The sequence below is a fragment of the Aquarana catesbeiana genome, linkage group LG03, assembly GCF_042186555.1.
Source record: "Aquarana catesbeiana isolate 2022-GZ linkage group LG03, ASM4218655v1, whole genome shotgun sequence".
Lineage (NCBI taxonomy): Eukaryota > Metazoa > Chordata > Amphibia > Anura > Ranidae > Aquarana > Aquarana catesbeiana.
Genome location: NC_133326.1, coordinates 91795569 through 91818153, shown reverse-complemented (window position 1 = coordinate 91818153; position 22585 = coordinate 91795569). Strand labels below are relative to the sequence as shown.

At 43.8% G+C, this 22585-nt stretch overlaps 1 protein-coding gene across 2 annotated transcripts in view; it reads right to left on the bottom strand.

Annotated features, from left to right (window-relative positions):
- The window catches only part of CHRNA7 (cholinergic receptor nicotinic alpha 7 subunit), a 365015-nt gene that overhangs the window by 27660 nt on the left and 314770 nt on the right, over positions 1 to 22585 (bottom strand). For both annotated transcript variants that reach the window (XM_073618832.1, XM_073618831.1), the window contains exons 5-6: positions 16062 to 16141; positions 13031 to 13198 (exon numbers count right to left, since the gene is read on the bottom strand). In XM_073618832.1, the coding sequence (XP_073474933.1) occupies positions 13031 to 13198; positions 16062 to 16141 (248 nt within the window). The remainder of the gene's footprint in view (positions 1 to 13030; positions 13199 to 16061; positions 16142 to 22585) is intronic.

Below are 22585 nucleotides of genomic sequence, written 5' to 3'. Positions count from 1 at the left end.
TAGACCTGACCTCATTACAATGCTTTATTATCTCCCTTGTCTTACCCAAAATTATGGCCCGTTTAACTTTAGTGCCCTCTTGCTAGTCTGTTTCTGAATTAGGAAATTTGCCCTGTTAACCAGCCAAGCTTTATTACCTCCTGAGTGATAATTGAAATCCACCCACACCCCACCCCTATCAGTATAAATATAAGCTTCTCTTGGGGGAAGCATTTGCAGGGGGCACACATTTGCAACTGGGCTCTTTCTCAAAGTGGAAGCACTTCTGACTCTGCACTTCAGCGAATGCACAAAGTGAAGGGACACAAGATAAACACTTTGAAAAACACCACACAGACATCAGGTGACCTTGTTTACTCCTTTAGCTCTTTCTCCTTGTAACATGCATTCTCTACCACTCCTTTTGACAGCTCTGTCCTCTATCCTAAAACTATCTCTCCTTCACCCCTCCCCCCCCCCACAGCATATATATATCACCCTCACTTCTGTCCTCTCCTTATTACTACACCCACCAACTCCTGCTAATTCTAAATCCACACACACTAAAAATCTCCAAGACCCTAGGCCATGTCCCTTCATATAGATCCCACTCCCATATTACCTCCCTCACCCTCTTGCTTCTCCTAACCTCTGGAGATATATCCCCAAACCCTGGGCCTCCATCATTTAACTGTACCCCATGCACCCATCACCCTTCACCCTCTGGCAGCAGCCGCAATTAACACAATTTAGTTCCCATTTCTATTCTTCCCAAGACCAGACTCCCTTTCTCTTGTGCCCTTTGGAACTCCCGCTCTGTCTGCAACAAACTCACCTCTCTCCATGACCTCTTTATCGCCAACTCATTTAACCTACTCGCCATTACCAAAACCTGGCTCCACAAAACCGACACTGCGTCTTCTTCTGCCCTATCCCATGGTGGTCTTCTCTGGACTCACTCCCCCAGATCCAGTGGACGTAAGGGAGGAGGTGTCGAAATTAATCCTTCTAGCCCCACAGCACCTTTCAGGTACTTCAGCCACCTCCCTCTCTGTCACTCACCTCTTTCGAAGCAAACTGTATTTGTCTTTTCACTCCAATTTCTCCAAGGATAGCCATGATCTACAGGCCCTCTGGACCAGTATCAACTTTTCTTGATGACTTCTCTGCCTGGCTACCCTGTTTTCTTTCCTATGAAATCCCCACAATCATTCTCGGGGACTTCAACATCCCCATTGATACTAATACGACTGCCCCTTCCAAACTTCTCAGCCTAAACTCCTCCTTTGACTTGAAGCAGTGGATACATGCTCCTACTCACCCCGAAGGCAATATCCTTGACCTCGTTTTCTCTCACCTTTGCACTCCATGCAACCTCTCTAACTATCCATTGCCTCTCTCTGATCACCACCCTATTATTTTTACTCTCTCCCTTTCCTTCACCTCCTCTCCCTCCAACCACCTTAAAGTTACCCACAGAAACCTACGTCATCTCAACCCTTCTCTTCTCTACTCTGCTATCGACAACCTCTACGACAAAATCTCACCCTTATCCTGCACCAACCTAGCCACTTCTGTCTACAGCGCTTCACTTTTAGTCTCACTGGACTCACTGGTCCCCCCCACTACACACAGGATCAAGCCCCGACCCCTTCAACCTTGGCAAACAGATGATACTAGAAGTCTGAAAAAATGCAGTTGTGCTCTTGCGTGCCTGTGGCGTAACACCAAGTCTCAGAGAGATTTCAACCAATATAAATCTGCCCTCCAAAAATACAATTCCAGCCTCCTCTCTGCCAAGCAGACCTATTTTACCACCCTCATTAGCAACTTATCATCCCCGTCAACTCTTCTCCACCTTCAACTCTCTACTTCGTCCTCCACCCGCCAACTCACTCACTGCCCAGAAGATCGCCAATCACTTCAAACAGAAGATTGATACAATTCGCGTGGAGATCTCTACTGTTCCGATACCCTCCACGCTTTACACTTCATGCCCACAGGCACAATCATTACTTTCCTCTTTCAACCCCACCACTACAGATGAAGTTGCTAAACTACTTGCTAATGTCCACCTTAGCACCTGCCCTCTGGATCCTGTTCCCTCACAAATGCTATGTTCACCCTCTGGCACTATGCTACATTCTTTAACCCACATCTTCAATCTCACCCTCTCTTCTGGCATCTTCCCCAACTCTCTAAAACATGCACTTGTCAGACCCATACTTAAAAAGCCCTCACTGGACCCATCCAATCTTAACAACCTATGCCCCATCTCCTTGCTCCCCTTCTTATCCAAACCCTTCGAACGTCTGGTCTAAAACCGACTGAGCGTCCACCTCGCTGATAACCTTCTTGATCCCCTTCAGTCTGGATTTCATCCTCAACACTCCACAGAAACTGCTCTCCTAAAACTAACAAACGATCTACTAATGGCCAAAACCAATCGACACTATTCTGTACTCCTACTCCTGGACCTCTCTGCTGCCTCTGATACGGTTGACCACCCCCTCCTCCTCAAAAAACTACACGCCTTTGGTCTCCATGACTGTACACTTCGCTGGTTCTCTTCCTACTTATCCAACCGCACCGTTAGCGTTTCTTACAACTCTACTTCCTCCTCTCCTCTTCCTTTCTCTGTTGGGGTCCCCCAGGGTTCTGTTCTTGGGCCTCTCTTATTTTCAATCTACACCACCTCCCTGGGTCAACTGATAGCCTCCCATGGCTTCCAATACCACCTCTATGCTGACGACACCCAAATCTATTTCTCTACCCCTCAGTTCACTTCCTCTGTCTCCTCACGTATCACTAATTTACTATCAGATATATCAGTCTGGATGTCACACCACTTCCTCAAACTCAATCTATCCAAAACTAAACTTATAATTTTTCCTCCCCCATTTGCCCCTCCCATGATCTCTCTGTCAGAATCGATGGCACAACTATAAGCCCATGCCAAGGTTCTAGGTGTAGTCCTAAACTCTGAACTCTCCTTCAAGCAACACATTCAATCACTGTCCAAATCCTGTCGCCTCAACCTCCGCAACATCTCCGAAATAAGCCCCTTTCTAACCAATGACACAACAAAGCTTTTAATTCACTCGCTGGTCATCTCTCGCTTCGATTACTGCAACTCCCTTCTCATTGGCTTAGTCTATCACCTCTTCAATCCATTATAAATGCCGCTGCCAGACTCATCCACCTTACCAATTGCTCTGTGTCTGCCACTCCTCTCTGTCAATCCCTCCACTGGCTTCCCCGTGGCCAAAGAATTAGATTCAAAATTCTAACAACTACGTACAAAGCCATCCACAATTTCACCCCCAGCTACATCACTAGCTTAGTCTCTAAATACCAACCTACTTGTTCTCTTCGTTCCTCTCAAGACCTCCTGCTCTCTATCTCCCTCGTCACCTCCTCCCATGCTCGCCTCCAGGACTTTTCCAAAGCCTCCCCAATCCTATGGAATGCCCTACCCCAATCTGTCCACTTATCTCCTACTTTATTAGCTTTTAAACGATCCCTGAAAACCCTTCTCTTCAGAGAAGCCTACCCTACCCACACCTAACAACTGTATTTTCATTTTTTCCATCAGCTCATCCCCCACAGTTATTACCTTTTGTTTGCACTTGACCCTCTCTTCTAGATTGTAAGCTCTAACGAGCAGGGCCCTCTGATCCCTCCTGTATTGATTTGTATTGTAAGTGTACTGTCTGCCATCATGTTGTAAAGCGCTGTGCAAACTGTTGGCACTATATAAATCCTGTATAATAATAATAATAATAGTACATGTGCATCATTTTACAAATGCTCCTGCATAGACAGGCCAAGGAGTGAGAAGATCAAATAAGGTCTTTAATTTTATTTGGGGACTTCATGAAAGAAGCCATCCATTAAATAAGCATGTTTTAGGGCAATAAAACTTTGGCCATAAGGGAATGGCACAATACTGATGGTCTAATGGCTGGGCAGTAGGGATGAGCCGAACACCCCCCTGTTCGGTTCGCACCAGAACATGCGAACAGGAAAAAAGTTCGCTCGAACACGCGAACACCGTTAAAGTCTATGGGACACGAACATGAATAATCAAAAGTGCTAATTTTAAAGGCTTATATGCAAGTTATTGTCATAAAAAGTGTTTGGGGACCTGGGTCCTGCCCCAGGGGACATGGATCAATGCAAAAAAAAGTTTTAAAAACGGCCGTTTTTTCAGGAGCAGTGATTTTAATAATGCTTAAAGTCAAACAATAAAAGTGTAATATCCCTTTAAATTTCGTACCTGGGGGGTGTCTATAGTATGCCTGTAAAGGGGCGCATGTTTCCTGTGTTTAGAACAGTCTGACAGCAAAATGACATTTGGAAGGAAAAAACACATTTAAAACTACCCGCGGCTATTGCATTGCCGACAATACACATAGAAGTTCATTGATAAAAACGGCATGGGAATTCCCCCCAGGGAAACCCCGAACCAAAATTAAAAAAAAAAAAAAAATGACGTGGGGGGGGTCCCCCTAAATTCCATACCAGGCCCTTCAGGTCTGGTATGGATATTAAGGGGAACCCCGGCCAAAATTTTAAAAAAAATGACGTGGGGTTCCCCCTAAATTCCATACCAGACCCTTCAGGTCTGGTATGGATTTTAAGGGGAACCCCGCGCCAAAAAAAAAAAAAAAAACGGCGTGGGGTTCCCCCAAAAATCCATACCAGACCCTTATCCGAGCACGCAACCTGGCAGGCCGCAGGAAAAGAGGGGGGGACGAGAGTGCGGCCCCCCCCCCCCTCCTGAACCATACCAGGCCACATGCCCTCAACATTGGGAGGGTGCTTTGGGGTAGCCCCCCAAAACACCTTGTCCCCATGTTGATGAGGACAAGGGCCTCATCCCCACAACCGTGGCCGGTGGTTGTGGGGGTCTGCGGGCGGGGGGCTTATCGGAATCTGGAAGCCCCCTTTAACAAGGGGACCCCCAGATCCCAGCCCCCCCCCTGTGTGAAATGGTAAGGGGGTACTTACCCCTACCATTTCACTAAAAAACTGTCAAAATAGTTAAAAATGACAAGAGACGGTTTTTGACAATTCCTTTATTTAAATGCTTCTTCTATCTTCCTTCATCTTCTTCTTCTTCTGGTTCTTCTGACTCTTCTGGTTCTTCCTCCGGCGTTCTCGTCCAGCATCTTCTCCGCGGCGTCTTCTATCTTCTTCTCCTCGGGCCGCTCCGCACCCATGGCATTGGGGGGGAGGCTCCCGCTCTTCTCTTCATCTTCTTCTTCATCCTCTTCTCTTCTTCATCTTCTTCATCTTCATCTTCTCTTCTTTTCTTCTGCGGGCCGCTCCGCATCCATGCATGGAGGGAGGCTCCCGCTGTGTGACGGCGTCTCCTCGTCTGACGGTTCTTAAATAACGGGGGGCGGGGCCACCCGGTGACCCCGCCCCCCTCTGACGCACGGTGACTTGACGGGACTTCCCTGTGACGTCACGGGGAATGCCACAGGGAAGTCCCGTCATGTCCCGTGCGTCAGAGGGGGGCGGGGTCACCGGGTGGCCCCGCCCCCCGTTATTTAAGAACCGTCAGACGAGGAGACGCCGTCACACAGCGGGAGCCTCCCTCCATGCATGGATGCGGAGCGGCCCGCAGAAGAAAAGAAGAGAAGATGAAGATAAAGAAGATGAAGAAGAGAAGAGGATGAAGAAGAAGATGAAGAGAAGAGCGGGAGCCTCCCCCCCAATGCCATGGGTGCAGAGCGGCCCGAGGAGAAGAAGATAGAAGACGCCGCGGAGAAGATGCTGGACGAGAACGCTGGAGGAAGAACCAGAAGAAGAAGAAGAACCAGAAGAAGAAGAAGATGAAGGAAGATAGAAGAAGCATTTAAATAAAGGAATTGTCAAAAACTGTCTCTTGTCATTTTTAACTATTTTGACAGTTTTTTAGTGAAATGGTAGGGGTAAGTACCCCCTTACCATTTCACACAGGTGGGGGGCTGGGATCTGGGGGTCCCCTTGTTAAAGGGGGCTTCCAGATTCCGATAAGCCCCCCGCCCGCAGACCCCCACAACCACCGGCCACGGTTGTGGGGATGAGGCCCTTGTCCTCATCAACATGGGGACAAGGTGTTTTGGGGGGCTACCCCAAAGCACCCTCCCAATGTTGAGGGCATGTGGCCTGGTACGGTTCAGGAGGGGGGGGGCCGCACTCTCGTCCCCCCCTCTTTTCCTGCGGCCTGCCAGGTTGCGTGCTCGGATAAGGGTCTGGTATGGATTTTTGGGGGAACCCCACGCCGTTTTTTTTTTTTTTTTTTGGCGCGGGGTTCCCCTTAAAATCCATACCAGACCTGAAGGGTCTGGTATGGAATTTAGGGGGAACCCCACGTCATTTTTTTTTTTTAATTTTGGCCGGGGTTCCCCTTAATATCCATACCAGACCTGAAGGGCCTGGTATGGAATTTAGGGGGACCCCCCCACGTCATTTTTTTTTTTTTAAATTTTGGTTCGGGGTTTCCCTGGGGGGAATTCCCATGCCGTTTTTATCAATGAACTTCTATGTGTATTGTCGGCAATGCAATAGCCGCGGGTAGTTTTAAATGTGTTTTTTCCTTCCAAATGTCATTTTGCTGTCAGACTGTTCTAAACACGGGAAACATGCGCCCCTTTACAGGCATACTATAGACACCCCCCAGGTACGAAATTTAAAGGGATATTACACTTTTATTGTTTGACTTTAAGCATTATTAAAATCACTGCTCCTGAAAAAACGTCCGTTTTTAAAACTTTTTTTTGCATTGATACATGTCCCCTGGGGCAGGACCCGGGTCCCCAAACACTTTTTATGACAATAACTTGCATATAAGCCTTTAAAATTAGCACTTTTGATTTCTCCCATAGACTTTTAAAGGGTGTTCCGCGGCATTCCAATTTGCCGCGAACACCCCAAATTGTTCGGTGTTCGGCGAACTTGCGAACAGCTAATGTTCGAATCGAACATGAGTTCGACTCGAACTCGAAGCTCATCCCTACTGGGCAGTTGATATTTCTATTTTTGTAGTACAACCAATAAAGCTCTGGATAGAACAAGCAGTTCTCATTTACATACAGTCAGGTTCAGGTCTAATCTTTTTGGCTCTATACACCACCACAATGGATTTGAAATGAAACGAACAAGATGTGCTTTAACTGCAGACTTTAATTTGAGGGTATTTACATCCAAATCAGGTGAATGGTGTAGGAATTACAACAGTTTGTGTATGTGCCTCCCACTTTTTAAGGGACCAAAAGTAATGGGACAATTGGCTACTCAGCTGTTCCATGCCCAGGTGTGTGTTATTCCCTCATTATCCCATTTACAAGGAGCAGATAAAAGGTCCAGAGTTCATTTCAAGTGTGCTATTTGCATTTGGAATCTGTTGCTGTCAACTCTCAATATGAGATCCAAAGAGCTGTCACTATCAGTGAAGCAAGCCATCATTAAGCTGAAAAAACAAAACAAACCCATCAGAGAGATAGCAAAAACATTAAGTGTGGCCAAATGAACTGTTTGGAACATCCTTAAAAAGAAAGAACACACCGGTGAGCTCAGCAACACCAAAAGACCCGGAAGACCACGGAAAACAACTGTGGTGAATGACCGAAGAATTCTTTCCCTGGTGAAGAAAACACCCTTCACAACAGTTGGCCAGATCAAGAACATTCTCCAGGATGTAGGTGTATGTGTGTCAAAGTCAACAATCAAGAGAAGACTTCACCAGAGTGAATACAGAGGGTTCACCACAAGATGTAAACCATTGGTGAGCCTCAAAAGCAGGAAGGCCAGATTAGAGTTAGTCAAACAACATCCGAAAAAGCCTTCACAGATCTGGAACAACATCCTATGGACAGATGAGATCAAGATCAACTTGTACCAGAGTGATGGGAAGAGAAGAGTATGGAGAAGGAAAGGAACTGCTCATGATCCAAAGCGGTATGCTTATCAGTGAAGCATGGTGGTGGTAGTGTCATGGCGAGGGCATGTATGGCTGCCAATGGAACTGGTTCTCTTGTATTTATTGATGGTGTGACTGCTGACACAAGCAGCAGGATGAATTCTGAAGTGTTTCAGGCAATATTATCTGCTCATATTCAGCAAAATGCTTCAGAACTCATTGGACGGCGCTTCACAGTGCAGATGGACAATGACCCGAAGCATACTGCGAAAGCAACCAAAGAGTTTTTTAAGGGAAAGAAGTAGAATGTTATGCAATGGCCAAGTCAATCACCTGACCTGAATCCGATTGAGCAGGCATTTCACTTGCTGAAGACAAAACTGAAGGGAAAATGCCCCAAGAACAAGCAGGAACTGAAGACAGTTGCAGTAGAGGCCTGGCAGAGCATCACCAGGGATGAAACCCAGCATCTGGTGATGTCTATGCATTCCAGACTTCAGGCTGTAATTGACTGCAAAGGATTTGCAACCAAGTATTAAAAAGTGAAAGTTTGATGGATGATTGTTAATCTGTCCCATTACTTTTGGTCCCTTAAAAAATGGGAGGCACATATAGAAACTGTTGTAATTCCTACACCGTTCATCTGATTTGGATGTAAATACCCTCAAATTAAAGCTGAAAGTCTGCAGTTAAAGCACATCTTGTTCGTTTCATTTCAAATCCATTGTGGTGGTTAGGGATGAGCCGAACACCCCCCTGTTAGGCTCGCACCAGAACTTGCGAACAGGCAAAAAATTTGTTCGAACACATGAACACCGTTAAAGTCTATGGGACACGAACATGAATAATCAAAAGTGCTAATTTTAAAGGCTAATATGCAAGTTATTGTCATAAAAAGTGTTTGGGGACCTGGGTCCTGCCCCAGGGGACATGGATCAATGCAAAAAAAAGTTTTAAAAATGGCCGTTTTTTCAGGAGCAGTGATTTTAATAATGCTTAAAGTGAAACAATAAAAGTGTAATATCCCTTTAAATTTCGTACCTGGGGTTGTCTATAGTATGCCTATAAGGGGGGCATGTTTCCCGTTTTTAGAACAGTCTGACAGCAAAATGACATTTCAAAGGAAAAAAGTCATTTAAAGCTACTCGTTCATTGATAGAAACTGCATGGGAATTCCCCACAGTGGAACCCCGAACCAAAATTAAAAAAAAAATTATGTTTTTTTTTTAATTTTGGTGCGGGGTCCCCCTAAATTCCATACCAGGCCCTTCAGGTCTGGTATGGATATTAAGGGGAACCCCGGACAAAATTTTTTTCTAAAAATGGCATGGGGTCCCCCTAAAAATCCATACCAGACCCCTATCTGAGCAAGCAACCTGGCAGACCGCAGGAAAAGAGGGGGGGACGAGAGAGCACCCCCCTCCTGAACCGTACCAGGCCACATGCCCTCAACATTGGGAGGGTGCTTTGGGGTAGCACCCCAAAACACCTTGTCCCCATGTTGATGAGGACAAGGGCCTCATCCCCACAACCCTTGGCCAGTGGTTGTAGGGGTCTGTGGGCGGGGGGGCTTATCGGAATCTGGAAGCCCCTTTTAACAAGGGGACCCCCAGATCCTGGCCCTCCCCCTGTGTGAAATGGTAAGGGGGTACAAAGGTACCCCTACCATTTCACAAAAAACCTGTCAAAAATGTTAAAAATGACAAGAGACAGTTTTTGACAATTTCTTTATTTAAATGCTTCTTCTTTCTTCTATCTTCTATCTTCTATCTTCTATCTTCTTTCTTCTTTCTTCTTTCTTCTACCTTCTATCTTCCTTCGGTTTCTTCCTCCATCTTCTTCTTCTTCTGGTTCTTCCTCCGGTGTTCTCGTCTGGCATCTTCCTCCACGGCATCGGTGTCTTCTTCCCTTCTTCTCCTCGGGCCGCTCAGCATCCATGATGGCATGGAGGGAGGCTCCCGCTGTGTGACGCTTCTCTCTTCATCTTCTTCTCTTCATCTTCTTCTCTTCATCTTCTTGTCTTCATCTTCTTTTTGGGCCGCTCCGCATCCATGATGGCATGGAGGGAGACTCCCGCTGTGTGACACTTCTCCTCTTCTGAAGGTTTTTTAATAATGGGGGCTGGGCCACCCGGTGACCCCGCCCCCTCTGACACACGGGGACTTGACGGGACTTCCCTGTGGCATTCCCCGTGATGTCAGAGGGGGCGGGGTCACCCATTACGTAACCCCACCCCTTCTGATGTCACGGGGAATGCCACAGGGAAGTCCCGTCAAGTCCCTGTGCATCAGAGGGGGGCGGGGTCACCGGGTGGCCCCGTCCCCCCGTTATTTAAGAACCGTCAGAAGAGGAGAAGCGTCACACAGCGAGAGCCTCCCCCCATGCCATCATGGATGCGGATCTGCCCGAAAAGAAGATGAAGACAAGAAGATGAAGAGAAGAAGATGAAGAGAGAAGCATCACACAGCGGGAGCCTCCCTCCATGCCATCATGGATGCGTCGCGGCCCGAGGAGAAGAAGGGAAGAAGACGCCGATGCCGCGGAGGAAGATGCCGGACGAGAACACTGGAGGAAGAACCAGAAGAACCAGAAGAACCAGTGGAACCAGAAGAAGAAGAAGATGGAGGAAGAAACCGAAGGAAGATAGAAGATAGAAGAAAGAAGATAGAAGAAAGAAGAAGCATTTAAATAAAGGAATTGTCAAAAACTGTCTCTTGTCATTTTTAACATTATTGACACTTTTTTTGTGAAATGGTAGGGGTACTTTTGTACCCATTACCATTTCACACAGGGGGGAGGGCCGAGATCTGGGGGTCCCCTTGTTAAAGGGGGCTTCCAGATTCCAATAAGCCCCCCGCCCGCAGACCCCCACAACCACCGGCCAAGGGTTGTGGGGATGAGGCCCTTGTCCCCATCAACATGGGGACAAGGTGGTTTGGGGGGCTACCCCAAAGCACCCTCCCAATGTTGAGGGCATGTGGCCTGGTACGGTTCAGGAGGGGGGGCGCTCTCTCATCCCCCCTCTTCTCCTGCGGCCTGCCAGGTTGCATGCTCAGATAAGGGTCTGGTATGGATTTTTGGGGGGACCCCACGCCATTTTTTTTATTTTGGCCAGGGTTCCCCTTAATATCCATACCAGACCTGAAGGGCCTGGTATGGAATTTATGGGGACCCCCCACCTCTTTTTTTTTTTTAATTTTGGTTCGGGGTTCCCCTGTGGGGAATTCCCATGCCGTTTTTATCAATTAACTTTTATGTGTATTGTCGGACCGGCAACTCATTAATAGCCGTGAGTAGTTTAAATGACTTTTTTTCCTTTGAAATGTCATTTTGCTGTCAGACTGTTCTAAACACAGGAAACATGTGCCCCTTTATTACTATAGACACCCCCCAGGTACGAAATTTAAAGAGATATTACACTTTTATTGTTTCACTTTAAGCATTATTAAAATCACTGCCCCCGAAAAAACGGTCGTTTTTAAAACTTTTTTTTGCATTGATCCATGTCACCTGGGGCAGGGCCCAGGTCCCCAAACAATTTTTTATGACAATACCATGAATATAAGCCTTTAAAATTAGCACTTTTGATTTCTCCCATAGACTTTTAAAAGGTGTTCCGCGGCATTTGAATTTGCCGCGAACACCCCAAATTGCGATGTTCGAGTCGAACATGAGTTTGACTTGAACTCGAAGCTCATCCCTAGTGGTGGTGTATAGAGCCAAAAAGATTAGAATTGCGTCGATGTCCCAATATTTATGGACCTGACTATATTTGTATGAAATAGGCTACGCCTGTATGTCATAGAAACTAAACTGGAAGGTCCACTTGAGCTGAATTCAATGTTGAGTTTTTACATTTCTCTCTAGAACTCCGATGTCCTGACACTACAGTATAAACTTTTTTTTATACTAACAAACTTTATTTTATATAGTGCTTTTAAAAGTTGTTTCTCAAAGGGATTTATAAAGAAAACACAAGAAATACACAGGATAAAAAAGGAAAAAAGGAACAATTACATGAAAGTTTGTCTAAAGAAAAATGTTTTTAGATTTGATTTGATTTGGACTACATGGCTTGTAAAATGTACAAATAAAGTAGATTTGAAATATACTTTTATGGTATAAGACTATAATGTCAAAGTCAAGCAATACAATAAAACCATATATCCCCTTCGAAAATATAACTCCTTATTTAAGAAATTCCACTATATGATAAAGTCCCTGAAAATATCGAAAATATTCTTAGGGTACAATAAATTTGTACAATAATGTTGTCTTTTCTTTATCAAAGCATTTATTGATAAATGCCCCTCTTGATTTGTTTTTCTCTTAACCTGTTTGTTGGAGTATAAAGCTAAGTTTGTTCCACACGTTTACATTTACTTACTGTTCGCTGAATCACTACCTCTGCTGGGAGTTTACTTCAAGGCCAAGCATCCACTACTGACTTGGTGAAAATATACCTTCTAAGAATAGTTTTGAACTTTTCTCCTGATGGTTTGAGGTCTTGTCCCCATGTTCTTTATCTTAGTTTCATATTGAAAACACTGCCCTCCTGAACTCTGTTCACACCCTATTATATTTAATGGTTTCAGAGATGTCTCCCCTTTTTTCTTCTTTGCTACATATTAAGCTGGGTTCACACTGATACGACGCGACTGTTGTATAACTATCATCCTAATTTGCCCTGCGACATCTGTCCTACATGGTCCTACTTCGGTCTTACTTCCATCCGACTTGAATGAACAAGATAAGATTTTGCTCCAACTTTGAGATAGTCTGACTTGTCCTTTGACCAATCAAAACAACCCCAGAGTGACATAAATTCTTTTTACTGTTGCTGTAATCACCATGTCGGATGTCACAAGTCAGATGGTTTGGATAAGGCTCCTACTTTGATCCCACTTCAATGATATTCAATGGGCTGAAGTAGGACCAAAGTCAGACCAAAGTAGTGCAGGGAGCATTTTCAATGTCGGACCAACTTGTGTCGGACCAGTTAGGATGGCCTGCCTAAAACTATAGGTGCAATATGCATTTAGCATCACACTTATTTAAAAAAAAATCAAAATGTGTGTTCTTAGTGCCATAATGCTAGTGTTCACCTTATCTGTAGTTGAGGTAAAAATTCAAGCCTACCTACTAGGTCCCACTCTCCATTTGAGATATATTCCGATATGTCTGCTTCTTTCATTTGTAGATCCAAAGACCATCCTCCATAGGTCCAAGAGCCAAACTTTAGTTTGCATTTCTGAATATCAAAAGGAAACCAGCGAACATCTATGTAGCATGAACTCTTGAAGATCCCTAAAAAATACAAGGATCATTTGACCATCTACATCCTATGCTTAGCTTATACACCAAATACCAAAAACAGCACATATTAAATTCTATTAGCAGTGTAAAATGAAGTAAAAATCCTAATATCACATTTTAATCCCATTCATAGGCTCTTTAGTTCTTTGTTTTTACCAACGTATTTAATGTATTTTGCAGCATTGTTTTTTGTAAAGGCAGCATTCACATACCTATTCTGCATTATAATTCTGATGAGTATGGTTACAGATGTGGAAGTGGTTCCTTCTTCTATCCCCCAGGGTAATTTACGTGAAGTAGTTGAGATATGGCAAGACACACAGAACTACATATCACACCTCAAGTTTAAGAACACTCATTGCAAGGAATTGAACATTTTTTATGCTGTTAAGTTTAAAGAAATTATGCAGGAGCAGTAAAGAGTATTTAATAATCTGAAATAGGATGAAAGTGAGAATAACTTCTCTGCCTACAAATAACAGTTTAGTGGCTGAAAATAAAGGTACGTAATGCTTTACTAGCTGAAAAATAGCTACTTTATATCCTGTTTAGGATCTAATATGTGATGATGTGTACACTGTGTATATATTATATGCCATCATAGAATAAATATAAAATACTTTAATATACAATAATATTATATAATATTGTAATATAATATATAATTCTTATAATTATAATAATTCTTATAATTATATTAATACATATATATATATATATATATATATATATATATATATATATATATATATATATATATATAATATTGATCCCAAAATAATACCAATTATACATCTGAATTGCTAAATATTTTTGTGTAGTTTGGATACTGGTTATGTGCTCATGTTTATGTAAAACTTAATAAGTGATTGGCCCCTGGCTTGCTGTTTTAAGATTATATACAGTGATTGTTTTGTTAGCAAGTAAGAAGAAATAAAAAAACACAGAAACATAAGTGACCGGTGGCAAGCATACTGTGCAAGAGCAGCAGAGATCTATTTCACCCCAATGACTCATAGGGATTGAGTTACTAAAACTGGAGAGTGCAAAATCTGGTGCAGCTGTGCATGGTAACCAGTCGGCTTTTAACTTTATCTTATTCAATTAATATTTGACATTAAAACTGGAAGCTGGTTTCTATGTAGAGTTGCACCAGATTTTGCACTCTCCAGTTTTAGTAAATTAACCCCACAATCTCCAAAGTTTAATGAAAGCTTCAGCTGTGTCATTGAAAAGTTATACTAACATGCCCCCCTTAACTAAAATGTTAAAACTACCTATGTTCAGGACATCCTAAACTTTCTCTCATAATGTGATTTAGGAGAGTGGATGTTTTACCATATTCAGTAAACAGTACAAGGAGCAAAGTTCCAAGTACATGTTGTAATGCACATCAGCCAATCAGTATTGAACTTGTTGAAGCCGAACTGTCCCAAGATGAATTCTGAGTGGGTGCTATGGGCACAATTAATATGTTTCTCTTTGTGTGGTTTTATTGAAGTGATTATAAAGTCTCGTTTTTGTTTTTTTTTAAATAACAAACATGTTTTCCCACCTGCTCTGTGCAGTTAATTTGCACAGAGCAGCCCAGATCCTCCTCTTCTCAGGTGCCTCTTTGCTGCTCCTGGCCCCTCCCTCCTGTCGAGTGCCCCCACAGCAAGCAGTGGCAAGCTTGCTGTGGGGGCACCTGAGCCGAGTTGTAGCTCCGTGTGTCCATTCAGACAAAGAGCTGTCGTTCAGCCCAGCCCTCTCTCTCTCCTGATTGGCTAACTGACTTTGACTGACAGCCACAGGAACCAATGGCGCCACTGCTGTGTCTCAGCCAATCAGGAGGGAGAGTCTCGGATGGCCGAGACACTCGTGGACATTGCTGGATAGAGATGGGGCTCAGGTAAGTATTAGCGGTGCTGGGGAGGATGCTACACACAGAAGGTTTTTTATCTTAATGTCTTTACAACTCCATTAAACGTATTAGTTTTTCTTTATTAGCATATTGATGGGACTGCCACTTTGCCAAATAAAGGCAGATAGCCCACTCCTCCAGGCATTTATATTATAGAGCCACACTCTCCTGCTACCTCCCCACTGCAGCATCCTAAGTTTTTCTGCCAGCTAATGTCAGAGCTTAGATTGGTGGGGGTGATGTCATGCCGTCTTCACCCACATGAAAGTTTCCTAGACTGGTGATTGACAACCCAAGGCTGAGTACTTTCACGTAGAGAAGGTCAGGTGCTCTTTCATTCCTGGAATCCCAGCTATGTTAGGGCTGGGAGGCAATGTGCGAGTGTGGCTCAGTAAGCATGACTGACTGCTTTTGGGGGTGGCTATCTTCAGACATAGTCACTCTGCCCTGAATGGGCAAAGTGCAGTGTCTCTTTTAGCTGCACAATCACATGCAAAGAGCAATTTCCACTAATACTTTACTAAAGTCTATTATAATCATCCATGTAAAGTACAAATCATTGTCCATCTGACCTAACTGTGTAGAAATGTAGATAGAGCCACTCACCTTGATGCATCTCCCCAGTTTCAGATAGCATAATGGAGCTATAAATGCAAATTTTACATGCTTTGTCAAATTCTGGTGAAATGTGATTCTGCTATATTTCTATGCAGGTCCTATATTGTAATGAAAGCAAGAAATAATGGGATGTGGACACACTGTTCTTTACAAGGGAATGAGGGCGCTGTGGATTTCTCTATGTACAAGAGATTTGAAGGTGATGGAATGCTATATTGTAAATCTGCAACAAAACCGTTTTACAATCTAACCATACAAAAATATAACAGAAGTTTAAGGTAACAAAAGAAACATGAAAAAGATTAAACCATTAAATCAAAATTGGCCTCTTACCTGGTGGTAAATACTGACAATGACCAGATGAGTTCACCAGTACATTAGTGTGAAAAGAAGCATCAAATCTTTCATCTGCGCTACAAAATATAACATAGAATGAGAAAATGGCAGCCAGTGTTTAAAAATCATTACATTTCGAACCAGAAGTGTTGTTGTAAGTCAAAGGCTTGTTAAATGTAGGGATGAGAAACATCATTCTTTATACATAATCACATGTAATTTTGCACGTATTACTTATAGATTTCCTTTCTTTCATGTCATTTTCAATCATGTGTGTTGTTAAGAGAACTACAATTTAGATAGATTAAAGTATGTCACTTATAATGACGCAAAGTGCTTAAGTAAAGCAAATAATTGAGCCACCTTTCACTTTTGACCTTGAGAATTCTAACGCAGAGACTACATACAATAAATGTTATATTGTTCATAGTTTGGACTTTCTTGTTTAAAAAAAAACTCCACTAACTAACTCCATACTGCTTTTATATAATGTAAGTAGAAGTAAAATATCTGCTCTAAGGTGAAGCTATGTACAGTATATATTATATGCTGACATAATCCCTAGATACTTGGCACAACAGATGTAGGTATTTAAGTGCAGTGCTCACAAACTCAAAAAAATTATAAAAATAAATAGTAATGAAAAATAAGATCAAGATTAAGATCTTACTGCCAATGCCTCCCATCCAAGTACTAACCAGGTCCAACCCTGCTTAGCTTCCAAATTTAGATGAGATCAGGCACATTTAGGGTGGTGTGGCCATAGGCCTCTCCTCCTTGTCTATAGTTAACAGCAATATGTGTAGTCAAAATGCTTTACATAAACTGTGATTTATGTCACAGTTTAGGCACCATAAAGCAATTCATCCTCAAAGTTCACAGCAGAAGTACTAAACTTGTTCAAGTCCTTCTCTCAAATAGCTCAGCTAATCATGCTCTAAACACTTTATTGCACTTAACTTAGACATAAGTTCACTTTAACCACTTGCTGACCGCTGCACGCCGATTTACGTTGGTAGAATGCACAGGTGTGCAAAAAGGCGTACCCATACATCTTTTCGTATTTTCCGCCGAGTGCGCTCACCCGCTGCGTGTCGTGGGAGCATGCCCGCGGGTCCTGCGCACTGGATGTGCACCGGCGGCCCACAATTGCAAGGAGGAGAGGCAGAATGGGGAGACGCCTATGTAAACAAGGTATTTCCCCGTTCTGCCTAGCAACAGGACAGGGATTTACTGCTCCCAGTGATCGGGAACAGTGATCTCTGTCATGTTCTCGTAAGCCCATCCCCCCTACGGTTAGAACACACTGAGGGGACACATTTAACCCCTTGATCACCCCTAGTATTTAACCCCTTCCCTGCCAGTGATATTTATACAGCAATCAGTGGCTATTTTTAGCTCTGATCGCTGTATAAATTTCAATGGTGCCAAAATAGTGTCAAAAGTGTCTGATCTGTCCGCCGTAATGTCACAGTCATGATAAAAATCGCAGATCTCCGCCATTACTAGTAAAAAAAAAAAAATAATAATAAAAATGCCATAAATCTATCCCCTATTTTGTGGATGCTATAACTTTTGCGCAAACCAATCAATATACACTTATTGAGATTTTTTTTAACAAAAATATGTGAAAGAATGCATATCAGCCTAAACTGTGGAAGAAATTTTTTTTATATATTTTTTGGGGATATTTATTATAGCAAAAAATAAAAATTATTGCTTTTTTTTCAAAATTGTCGCTCTTTTTTTGTTTATAGCGCAAAAGATAAAAACAGCAGAGGTGATAAAATATCACCAAAAGAGAGCTCTATTTGTGGGAAAAAAAGGACATCAATTTTGTTTGGGTACAACGTTGCACAGCCACGCAATTGTCAGCTAAAGTGACGCAGTGCCAAATCGCAAAAAATGCTCTGGTCAGGAAGGGGGTAAATCCTTCTGGGGCTGAAGTGGTTAAAGCCCACATCTAGGCTTTTTTTTGCTTGTTTAGAAAGTCCACCAGGGGCTGTAAAAAAAGCAGTTACATCTGCAGTAGTCACCTTCACTCCAGAACTGCCTGTCCTCTGAGTTGAATGATGCCCAGCATACTGTGAATGCAGAGTGTCATAGCCACACATCTTGAGGGGGCATTACCAAGGTGCCCTTTATTTACAGTGTACTGGTGGGACACTGATGTCATTATGTCAGTGCTGTTCTCTGCAGCAGTAAGAACCACCAACTTGGAACAGAGGCAAACAGTAAGAAGAACCTGCAGCTATAAATAACAAAAGAGCTTAAAAATAAAAATGAAGGAACACTATCATCAATTAAATGTACAGCAGAATATGTAAAAAGTAAATCAAGACCGCAAAAATTTGGATTGCAAAAGAGAATAGGATAAACCCCAAAACATTATTCAAATATATTAATAGTAAAAAGGTCAGGTCTGAGCATGTAGGCCCTTTACAAAATAATGTAGAGTGGGTGACCGGGGACAAGGGGAAGGCAAATGTATTAAATTCCTTTTTGAGCTCTGTGTGTACTCATGTATGGCTCATACCATAATGGGGATTATATTGACATAGAACTCAATGTACCACTATGGCTCAAAATCGATATGGTCCAGAAATATTTATACAGAATAAAGGTCATACACCCACGGGTCCTAAAAGAATTGAGCTCTCTCATTTCAACTCCATTGTTTCTAATTTTTAAAGACTCTTTGACCGATTCCCACCCACCATATAATAAAATGATGGTGGTGCGGGACCACTCTTGTTCTGGGTAGGGATGAGCTTCGAGTTCAAGTCAAACTCATGTTCAACTCGAACATCGGCTGTTCGCAAGTTCGCCGAACAGCGAACATTTTGGGGTGTTCGCGGCAAATTTGAATGCCGCGGAACACCCTTTAAAAGTCTTTGGGAGAAATCAAAAGTGCTAATTTTAAAGGCTTATATTCATGGTATTGTCATAAAAAGTGTTTGGGGACCTGGGTCCTGCCCCAGGGGACATGAATCAATGCAAAAAAAAAGTTTTAAAAACGTCTGTTTTTTCGGGAGCAGTGATTTTAATAATGCTTAAAGTGAAATAATAAAAGTGTAATATCCCTTTAAATTTTGTACCTGGGGGTGTCTATAGTATGCCTGTAAAGGGGCGCATGTTTCCCGTGTTTAGAACAGTCTGACAGAAAAATGACATTTCAAAGGAAAAAAAGTCATTTAAAACTACATGCGGCTATTAATGAATTGCCGGTCCGACAATACACATAAAAGTTCATTGATAAAAACGGCATGGGAATTCCCTACAGGGAAACCCCGAACCAAAATTTTTAAAAAAATGACGTAGGGGTCCCCCTAAATTCCATACCAAGCCCTTCAGGTCTGTTATGGATATTAAGGGGAACCCCGGCCAACATTAAAAAAAAAATGGCGTGGGGTCCCCCTCAAAATCTATACCAGACCCTTCAGGTCTGGTATGGATTTTGAGGGGAACCCTGCGCCAAAATTAAAAAAAAAGGCGTGGGGTCCCCCCCAAAATCCATACCAGACCCTTATCTGAGCATGCAACCTAGCAGGCCACAGGAAAAGAGCGGGGGGACGAGAGAGCGGCCCCCCTCCTGAACCGTACCAGGCCACATGCCCTCAACATTGAGAGGGTGCTTTGGGGTAGCCCCCCAAAACACCTTGTCCCCATGTTCATGAAGACAAGGGCCTCATCCCCACCACCCTGGCCGGTGGTTGTGGAGGTCTATGGGGAGGGGGCTTATTGGAATCTGGAAGCCCCCTTTAACAAGGGGACCCCAGACCCCGGCCCTCCCCCCTGTGTGAAATGGTAAGCGGGTACAAGAGTACCCCTACCATTTCACAAAAAAACTGTCAAAAATGTTAAAAATGACAAGAGACAGTTTTTGACAATTCCTTTATTTAAATGCTTCTTCTTTCTTCTATCTTCTATCTTCCTTCGGTTTCTTCCTCCATCTTCTGGTTCTTCTGGTTCTTCTGGTTCTTCCTCCGGTGTTCTTGTCCAGCATCTTCCTCCACGGCGTCGGCGTCTTCTTCCCTTCTTCTCCGGGTCACTCCGCATCCATGATGGCATGGAGGGAGGCTCCCGCTGTGTGACGCTTTTCTCTTCATCTTCTTCTCTTCATCTTCTTCTCTTCATCTTCTTTTCCGGCCACTCCGCATCCATGATGGCATGGAGGGAGGCTCCCACTGTGTGACGCTTCTCCTCTTCTGACGGTTCTTAAATAATGGGGGGGTGGGGCCACCGGTGACCCCGCCCCCCTCTGACACACAGGGACTTGACGGGACTTCCCTTTGGCATTCCCCGTGATGCCACAGGGAAGTCCTGTCAAGTCACCGTGCGTCAGAGGGGGGCGGGGTTACCGGGTGGCCCCGCCCCCCGTTATTTAAGAACCGTCAGAAGAGGAGAAGCGTCACACAGCGGGAGCCTCCCTCCATGCCATCATGGATGCGGAGCGGCCCAAAAAGAAGATGAAGACAAGAAGATGAAGACAAGAAGATGAAGACAAGAAGATGAAGACAAGAAGATGAAGAGAGAAGCGTCACACAGCGGGAGCCTCCCTCCATGCCATCATGGATGCAGAGCGGCCCGAAAAGAAGATGAAGACAAGAAGATGAAGAGAAGAAGATGAAGAGAGAAGCGTCACACAGCGGGAGCCTCCCTCCATGCCATCATGGATGCAGAGTGGCTCGAGGAGAAGAAGGGAAGAAGACGCCGACGCCGCGGAGGAAGATGCCGGATGAGAACACCGGAGGAAGAACCAGAAGAACCAGAAGAACCAGAAGAAGAAGAAGATGGAGGAAGAAACTGAAGGAAGATAGAAGAAAGAAGAAAGAAGAAGCATTTAAATAAAGGAATTGTCAAAAACCGTCTCTTGTCATTTTTAACATTTTTGACAGTTTTTTTGTGAAATGGTAGGGGTACTCTTGTACCCCCTTACCATTTCACACAGGGGGGAGGGCCGGGATCTGGGAGTCCCCTTGTTAAAGGGGGCTTCCCGATTCCTATAAGCCCCCCGCCCGCAGACCCCAACAACCACCGGCCAGGGTTGTGGGGATGAGGCCCTTGTCCTCCTCAGCATGGGGACAAGGTGTTTTGGGGGGCTACCCCAAAGCACCCTCCCAATATTGAGGGCATGTGGCCTGGTACGGTTCAGGAGGGGGGCACTCTCTCGTCCCCCCTCATTTCCTGCTGCCTGCCAGGTTGCGTGCTCGGATAAGGGTCTGGTATGGATTTTTAGGGTGACCCCACGCCATTTTTTTTTTTAAATTTTGGCCGGGGTTCCCCTTAATATCCATACCAGACCTGAAGGGCCTGGTATGGAATTTAGGGGGACCTCCCACGTCATTTTTTTTTTAATTTTGGTTAGGGGTTCCCCTTTGGTGAATTACCATGCCGTTTTTATCAATGAACTTTTATGTGTATTGTCGGACCGGCAATTCATTAATAGCTGCAAGTAGTTTTAAATGACTTTTTTCCTTTGAAATGTCATTTTGCTGTCAGACTGTTCTAAACACGGGAAACATGCACCCCTTTACAGGGATACTATAGACACCCCCAGGCACGAAATTTAAAGGTATATTACACTTTTATTGTTTCACTTTAAGCATTATTAAAATCGCTGCTCCCGAAAAATTGGCCGTTTTTAAAACTTTTTTTTGCATTGATCCTTGTCCTCTGGGGCAGGACCCAGGTCCCCAAACACTTTTTATGACAATAACTTACATATAAGCCTTTAAAATTAGCACTTTTGATTATTCATGTTCGTGTCCCATAGACTTTAACGGTGTTCGCGTGTTCAAACAAAATTTTTTGCCTGTTCGCAAGTTCTGATGTGAACCGAACAGGGGGTGTTCGGCTCATCCCTAGTTCTGGGACAAGGTCATATGATGCTGTCCCACTTTTACTGCACATGCGCGCTATCGGGGGCACGCAGTGTGGTGATCTGTGTTGCCATGTCTCTTAGATATGGCGCATCACAGATTGTGGTAAAGAGCCCATGACACACAGACCAGTAACTGGTTGTTACCAGCTCTCCTCTCCTTACACACAGTTTCTAGTGTGAGGAGAGGAGACCCAGGGAACAGTGAGTTACCGATCTGTCTCTGTCAATGTACTGCACCAAGCACCACACAAAGAGAACCTGTCCCATCAGCAGTGTTACAGTCCTTATCAGTGTAAAAATATCCTAGGATGGACTTCTGCGCTACTATATTGAAACCGTGTGGAAAATAAAATGTAATATTAATAATGTTGATGCTGCAAAATCGAATATAGTGAACACCCCTCACTATTAATAAAACTAAGAAAATGCACAATCGTGATAAATTGTGTAAGTGATTCTGCGCAGCAATTACTCAATACATGCCAGCCATGTCCAAGAAAGTTTACATCACTGAGGAGGCATTTCAGATCCTTAGCATGACTGAGAGCAGTGGGAAGTTCTCACAGTCCGATTCAGATTCGGTGTATGAACCCATCGAAAGCAGTGAATGGGCGACCAAATCGGAGGAAGAAAGGGT